The 8,264-nt window shown below is 35.9% G+C and overlaps 1 protein-coding gene across 1 annotated transcript; it reads right to left on the reverse strand.

The window, feature by feature from the left end:
* Positions 1-80: 80 nt before the first annotated feature.
* LOC145204489 (centrosomal protein of 95 kDa-like) lies at positions 81-8,102 on the reverse strand. Its single transcript, XM_080077064.1, has 14 exons — positions 7,943-8,102; positions 7,496-7,624; positions 6,563-6,781; positions 6,102-6,183; positions 5,382-5,946; positions 5,012-5,157; positions 4,691-4,828; positions 4,559-4,614; positions 4,178-4,329; positions 3,446-3,653; positions 2,166-2,392; positions 1,471-1,698; positions 924-1,142; positions 81-463 (listed from the first exon to the last, which is right to left on the reverse strand). The coding sequence occupies exons 1-14, from the start codon at positions 7,962-7,964 to the stop codon at positions 275-277; spliced, it is 2,580 nt and encodes an 859-aa protein (XP_079933190.1). The 5' UTR covers positions 7,965-8,102; the 3' UTR covers positions 81-274.
* Positions 8,103-8,264: the final 162 nt, after the last annotated feature.

Here is an 8,264-nt window from a genome sequence, read left to right on the forward strand (position 1 = left end):
TCAAATCACAAGCACTGTTGCCTACGCCGTATGCTGCACATGTAGCCTAAGCTTTGTAGTGGGGGGTCGCCCTCGCCGTATGTATTTTAAGCTTATCTTTATTGGTCCAAGCTAGCATGTATAAAATCTGGTGCAAATATAAAAACAGACGCACATAATAACCAGCGAATTTGGCACTACACTACACACATTAAAAAACACAGTTTTCTTTTTCCAGTCTTGGTCTTTTCAGTATTGAAAATGTTGGTAAGAGTTTTAATGGAAGTAAATTTGATCACATGGATTTTGCCAGAGAAGAGTCAAACTTTGCATGGTAAGTTGCAAGTTGAAGTTGTCTTCGAATTCGATCCGCTTCCATCTCTCGGAAGTAAACATCTTCATCATCTCGGGTGATCCTCTCCTGAAGATTGGAAATCTCACGCTCCATCTTCTGTCGCAAACCACTCTTCATCTTGCGAAGAAGCTGAATAATGATTCGTTGTTGTTAATTATCTTGGAAATAGGCTTATCCAATTAGAGATAAGTAGCTTGAGAGAATAAAAATCTTTAGAAAAGATGGTTAGAAATGTCCAAATAGTTGAACACCATCAACCCAAAAATGAGAAAACAATATGGGTGAGTTATAATTTGTAAATAAACAACCATATTTTACAAGTTTGAAAAACCCTAAGGCTATAACCTTTCCTTTTTTCGATTTTTGGGGGTCAAAACGAAAAATCCGTTTTTCAGTGGTTTTTTGCGGGAACATTATAGTTGCAAACCAGTTTTGACCGGTTTCTGCCTCCTACCGAGACACCAAACCAGTTTAAACCAGTGCATTGGGCCACGACCCCCCATTTATAGCGCTTCCAAAATTTGGTCCTGACCATGCCACTGATTTCAACACATGATAAATGGTAAAAAAACATGCTCATTCCAGTCACCTCAGTCTGAGCTTTATCCCGCACACGGAGTTGATTTTTCTCACTGTCCAGAGTTTCGGCGAGTATTGCAAACTGATCCTTGTAGTAATTCTCCAAGGAAGCAATCTCGTTCCTCTGTCTCGTTTGCTGAATTTCCCGCTTATCTCTCGCGTATTTGCGAAGCTCGCGTAGTCGGGATCGCTGGATGTCAAGACCTTCCTCGAACAGATTGCGGAAAAGCTTAAGACGGAAAAAGAGTTTAGATGTCTTGCACAAAATATGAATAAGATCGCATGTTCTTTGTAATATGTACTTTGGTTTACATTTTTTTTTTTTTTTTTTTTTTTCATATGGTAAGTGTTAAATAGAGAATACATATTCAGAGATACATGTCGACGACACATTTGCAGTTTGCAGTCGTTAAGTTCCATTTCTTTTCCTGCATGTAGTTGTTATACTAAGCAGCGTTCTACAAGCAAAATCCTATTTCGTCTCCAGCCAAAATGATAATTTAATGGAAACAAAATATTCAGTCTTAAAGTCTGCCTAAAAGGGAGCAAATCCTTACTTTTTCTTCCTTTGTTCTTCGCTTCAGCATACGCGCTCGCATCTGTAGTTGATAGTCTCTGTAATATCTACGAACTCGGGCCGATTGTTGGCGTCTATCCTTCACAGAGCGTTGGGCCTCGCGACGTCCAGCTTGTCGCTCTTTAGATTCCCGAACTCTCTGTGTGTGTTCATGTTCACGCCGCATAATGTCGGTAAGCAAGTGATGCCGATGGTGGGCTTCTTGCATCTGCAAAGTAAGAAATATGTTGGATTGATCGGGAATAATTTTTTTTTAAAATTTTAAAAACTAGCGGGTCATTAACAAAACAATTGGTTTAGTGGAGCACCCTAAAAGTGAACAAAAAATAGATGAGTGATTCACGAAATTGTTAGTGATTTTTCAAGCTTTTATTTACACACTAGAAAAAATCTCAAAATTAGTCGATTTACAATTTTTTCTGACTGGAATAAGATTGTTATCCAGTTGTCCTGGTCTCTTTGAAGCGTTAGGAAAGCTTCTGGTCGCTCAGTGACGCAGAATCAATGTAGCAAAAATGATAGTAAAGGCATTCTCTGATTCGCAACAGGTTTTGCCCAAATTACTACTGCTTTGATTCCATAATCCTTAAAGTACCAACTTTCAACACTTTTACACCTTTCCTTGGTGCAATACTGAAAACTACCAACTTGACCACATTTCCAGGACACACTTGCCTGCTTCTCTGTGTGTTTTCTTGCTTTTTGATGTTGAGATTCCCGCGATGTTAAAACCTCAATCTGGCGGAATTGTTTCTTCCAAGCATTATTCACAGTGTGAGATGAAAGTTCTAATCCTGGAAACTCTGAGATCAGAAGAGGAAGGAGATCATGCTCTCCGATTTCAAGATCACCTCTGATCTTTCTTTCCGGTGGAATTGGATGACTCCTTGGTGTCTTTTTCACTGAAGATTAGCGTCAAGTTATATTAAAGCCAAAACATACATATTAATATAAACTAGATCGTAAATGCTTTAACTTGAGGTATTCGATTTGCGACGGTCATCTAAAATGTTTTTTTTAATAAATGGTTGTATTTGTTCATATGCTCTCATTCAGTACCACCTGACAACTTTTTCCATCATCACGTACCACCTCAACCAGTGGTGCCCAACCTTTTAGTAGTCATGTGCTCCTTTTATGAATTAAGTTTGCGGAACCCCAACTTAATTTACCCTAAGTCTTTTTATGTTTCATGTTTCTTGCATTATACGTTATTCCGCATTTGGGGTATTTTAATTCACCTTCACAGTAGTTTAATTTCAATGAAGTTTCTGTATTGTGGCAGTCAACGCAATAAATCGATAAAGTCTATTGTCCATATGATGTCACAATAGAGAAAACAATCACAAAAAGTAATTGTTCTTGGTCCAACTAAGATGCGATAAACAGTTTACACTTGTATGGAGGATTGGTAAAGCGGTTAAGAAACTGAAAAATATTTTTTGTTTGATAATGATACTAAACACATTTGCCTCCATGACCCCTGAAACCATCTCATGGACAACTTGGGGGTCCGCGAACCCTTGGGTGGGTGACCTAAACCCTGTTGAAATGGATAGACCAAGAAATAGGCCCATTTTCTCGACCTAGCTGGCATATTTAGCAATTTCAAAAGACTGTCCAAAATATGAGTTTCACCCAAACCAGGACTGATCAATTGGGTCAGTTGAGTTGCAATTTTGGACTGGACTCAAATTAGGTATCACAGAAAGCTACTCGCGTAGCACCTAAAACGTTCCAGCGACCTAGTACCACAGTTTGAGAATCACTGCTCTAATTATACATTTGAAGTTTAAATTGGATGTTTCATTCTTGTAAATGCTCAATGTAGTGAGTGAATACGGAATGCGGAGAAAGATGCATCAACATCAATCAGTTGTTTTACAGACAGAATGTCAACATTGTTTTAGCATAGATCAAACTACAAATGTGTATGAAAGATTATCAAAACTTACCAATTGGTGTTTGCCAGCTTTTCCACTTTGCAGCTGTTGCCAAATCCTTCTTGGCACCTGATTTTTGTGGTGCTTTTCTCTGCCTTTGTTTCATCTTTGCATTAAAATCTCTCTCAGTTTTTCGAGCCTTTCTGGCCAATGGTCGAATTTTCTCTCTCTCAGCTTCTTGCACTTCATCAAGATGATCATGATAACTTGCTGATAAAACCTGTTAATAACACAAAATTATTGCAATTACATTTTGGTAAGTTTTAATGTAACTTTTCCCATTTATTTTCAACACATTTATTTTTGACCAAATACAAGTTCAATTTTCGCAGCCAATTTTTTTCCAGCATTATATTTTATATTTGAAAAAAGGATTCCTATTCCATGCTAATTGGCAGTGTTAATATTGTAATTTTGCCAACAAATTATGATATAGACTGCTAAAACAATGTTGCTTGACTTTTTGCTCAGGGAAACAAGTCTGGGTGGTAAATGTTTTTGGATTATCCAAAAAATTTTATGACATTTATTTGACACATTTGGAATGACAGACATTGCTCTAACATGCTACAAATGCTGACAATTTAATTTGTATTGCTGCGTAAAAGCACGGCAATAATTTCTAAAGCTGGGGTTAATCATTTGAACAAAAAATCAGTTTCGGGCAAAAAATTTACTAGTTTTGTGTGCGTGTCATTTTCATGAACAACGATTCATACATGTTATCCTACATCTTTCTATCACCTTGTTTTTTAGATCTTGTAACTGTTTTTCCCGCTGCAAGACTTGACGAAATTCCTTTAATTCTTTTGCAGTTTTTGTTGATATTGTATCTTCAAAGCGAACATTTCTTTGCAGCGACTTTGGCCGAGTTGAATCCCGCAAAACTTCAGAATCTAAACAACAATAAAAATGTATTGATCAGGTTTAAATTAGGCATTGATTATTTTTATTTAAATAGTATATTTTTATTGTCATGAGATAAAGTTGAAGAATTTTTAAATTTGGGAAACATTTAAATTAAACTGCAGAAAGTATACTCCTCCATTTTAAAAAACTGGTATGTGTAAACTGTAAAGTGCAGTTAATGTTTATTATAAGCAAAAAATATCATAAAAGTTTCACCTGAATGCACAACTGAGGGTCTACTTCTTTCCTCTATTCCGGTGTCTCGTGAATCACTGAAATACAAACACGTTAAACGATGCTTGGGCCACACACAGGAACTACATTTAGAATTGCCATTGGTAACCATACCTTAACGTACTGTCAGCCTGGGGTGTTGCAAAATATTTTTCTCGAATTTTTCGTGACTCATCAACAGTCTTCTGTAGGTTGTTTAAAAGTTTTACCCAATCACGCTGTTGTTGAGGTGCTTCTGTTGATCCAGGATGTCTAATAATCAACACATAACCATGCAAATATTAATAGTTACGAAACCTCTTTGATTCAAAAATACAACTTGTGGGCTGCTGTAAAAAGTGTGTTTCACAAATATAACATTTTTTTTCCTTTTGTGGTGTTATAGTTTCTAGTTCAAAATTCCATGATATTATGCTTGGGATAAACAAAATGCACCTTCTGTTAACTTGTCCTCTATCAGTATCTTCAAAAGAATTATCAATAGAAGGAGGTTGATAGATTTGTTCTGTCATAAGGTCAGGTTTTGGGATGCCGTCTGGCTCATCGACACCGGATGATGATGCTGAGCTACTTTGTGATTTCTGTAAAACAAAAGTAATTTAAATGCAATCGTACTATCCACATAACCTTGTGCTAAAAGCTACCAAAATCGAAGTATGTACCTCAATTTAAAATGTAGGTTTGTGAAAAGATTGTTGTATCAAATTTCACTACATACAATCCTATACCCTAGTCATACAGTTACTTGTTTCAATTATTTGGGTTGTGAAGACACTTTCTAATTTTCTATCATATATTCATTTACCTGGGTCAAATTGGGTTGGGGTCTGCCTTCCATCACAACAGATGAGGGGGTTGAAGATTGAACGTCATTGCTTGTGACATCACTAACACTCATTGCAGATCCTTTGTCCGAATCATCAATGATAATGCTTGGTTCTGAAACTGGCACTTTGTATGTTGACTTCAAATCAGTCTCTTTCTTTGTTGTATGTGGTTCTAAATCCACTTTGTATGTTTCTTTTAGGGGTTTTGTTTCATGTGTAGATCTTAAAGATACTGGATCATTGTTACTTGACAAGTCTATCTGTTTCACTTCAGTTTCAGCCAGTCGTAGCAGGGATTCTGTTCGGTCAGCGGAAGCATCCCCTCTAAGGGTGTCATTGAAGTCTGTTAACTCCAAAGTATGTTCTGATATTGAGCCAGAGGATTTTAACTCCTGCCAATCGACATCTGGTGACAAGGATTTTTGCATTGGCACAAAGTGTTGGTCATCGACATCTGTCAATTGTTCAACTCTATCCTTTTGTGCCTTGTCATCCAATGCTATAAGATCAGCAGTGTTTGTTGACGAGTCAAGAAAAGTGTCACTAAAACAGGAAAGTGTTTTTTTTAAATGTAGCTATTATTATCACTGATGTATAATCAAATTCAATACACAGTCAATTTTAAAATTATTGTCATTTTATTGAACGTTTTTTAAGGACTTGAATTTACCGTATTTTTCAAATTTTGAAACTTTTACCTGTCATATTTCCTCTCTCTGCCTCCCCATGTATGTGAAAGTTGCTTTTCACTGAACACTTCTGAATCCACATCTCCTTCATCTAACAATGTAAAAACATTAAAAACTGATCCAGTGAACACCATCTCATCAATGTTAATAGTATTATTTAGGTCTATTAACAATCCTATACCAGTTTTCTAAAAAGATGTATGTTTAAAAAAAGACATGATATTTAGTTTCTGTAATGTTGAGAAAGACAAGAGGCAATATTTAAAACAGAATTAGCACATCCAACTTATTTAGTAATGTTAGATTTTACCTCTATTTAAATGAGTTTCACTAGGATTTAATTTTTATCAATCAAGGAATGAAGTAAAGTCTTTCAGATGCTTCACTAAACTTTACTATAAAAATCCCTAAATTTAATACAAGCTTCCATATCTATCATTGCAAGTTGTCATAGTTTTATTGTAGTTTACCTCCGCTATCTAAATCGTTGCTGATCTGGTCCAACATGAATTCGAAAAGACCATCCAATATTTCCAGCAAGTTGTAAATAGATGTTGGGTCACCAGCAACAACATACTGAGGTGAGATGTGAGATAAATCAACATGAAGATAGTCATCTGCTAGGGTATCCACTACACATGATATGTTGTGATACTGGGCGTCGAGAGATGTACAGTCAGCTAAAACACCTTCAAAAATATTTGTTTTTGAGTTTAGTTCATTTGCTTGGTGAAAGAAATCATAGCGACACAATAGCACTAAAACAATCACCAAGCTGGAAACAGTTGCACAGCGTTAAAACATTATGGAGCACTAAACAACAAGTGTAGAATTCCTCTATTTCTCGACTTTTTTGGTTCTCGAGAAACGAGAAATTAAAACTTCATTTCTCGAGAATCTCAAGATTCTCGAAATTTTTATTTAGGCCGATTTTCTTACAAAAACTGTACAGATCTAATGCAACCAAGCGTGACTACTGCCTGGAAAGGTGAAAGTTTAGTGGCAATGCACATTAAAAATCGCTGTTTCGGGAGCAAAAGATAAAGTAACGTGCCCAGTGCGCCCTAGGGGCGAGTTGCAACAAAAAATAAACATAAAAAGAGGTGTCGCATTTACTCTTTGTTTAAGATACATGACGTAATTTCTCGACGAGAATTTCTCGAGAAGGAACTCTAAACAAGAGCACATTAGTGGATGATAGCTGAACAAGCTGCAGCTACAACGCAAGCAAATATAAATACATTTAAATAATCAACTTTGAAAAGAATGTTATAATTTACTTTTTTGGAAATTATAAAATAAAGCCTAAGTGACTTTGACCAAATGAGTTTCCAACATTAATGCCAGTGACTGGCAATTTTATTGCGATTGAACCACAAAAAACAAATGTAGGTTTAACTCACCAACAGGCAATTCTCCCATCACAGCATTGTATATTGTGAGAATGAAATCACTAGTGCATTGTGAAGCAAGGTCAACTTTGATGTTCAAGTCACACTTTACTGACATAGCATTTGCCAATCGAACAACATCTGAACAAAGTTAATTTTTAGGAGTTTTTCAGCACCTCTGCATACATTGCATTATTGAAAGAAATGTTTGAATGTTAGGGAATTCAGGGTTTTTGACATACAATCTGCAATGTACGGTTGTGGGGTCAATTCACGATGTGTGTTAAACAAATTAGAGCTGATTTGCTGACTTATTGATTTACCTTCAAACAAATACAGTTTGACTTTGAGCGAGTGTGCCGGATGGGACAACTAAGGTTTTGTCTCCGGACGACGGGACAACCGGACAACTAAGGTTTTGTCTCCAAAGTATTAACAAAAATATGTCTTTAAACCTACCATGTTCGGTAATAAACTCCATTATTTGTTTAAATTTTGCTTCCTGGCGACTTTTGTTCCTTTTCTTAATGCAGGTTTATGTTACTCACCAGAAGAAACAAAAATTCTACCTTTTTACCATTTAAAACTAACCGCTTTGGTTTGTTTACAAACGACGTAAGGGGATTTTTCCTCATAAAAATGTTAAAACAAAGTATTATTTACGAAAGGGAAATATATGTTAAAAATCTGTTGTATGTATTTTTTTTTTTAAATTTATAGTTCATTGTGAATTCCTTTTTTGGTTTGCACTTTTAATAAAAATATTGTTTCCCTTGAAAAT

This window comes from Phallusia mammillata, chromosome 1 (assembly GCF_965637545.1).
Source record: "Phallusia mammillata chromosome 1, kaPhaMamm4.hap1.1, whole genome shotgun sequence".
Classification (NCBI taxonomy): domain Eukaryota; kingdom Metazoa; phylum Chordata; class Ascidiacea; order Phlebobranchia; family Ascidiidae; genus Phallusia; species Phallusia mammillata.

Coding starts and splice junctions, on each gene's coding strand:
- LOC145204489 (XM_080077064.1), bottom strand. CDS start 7,964: ATGGAGTTTATTACCGAACATG. Junction 6,184..6,562: donor CAACGATTTAGATAGCGGAG/GTAAACTACAAT, acceptor TTACATTGTTAG/ATGAAGGAGATGTGGATTCA. Junction 5,947..6,101: donor AGAGAGAGGAAATATGACAG/GTAAAAGTTTCA, acceptor TTCCTGTTTTAG/TGACACTTTTCTTGACTCGT.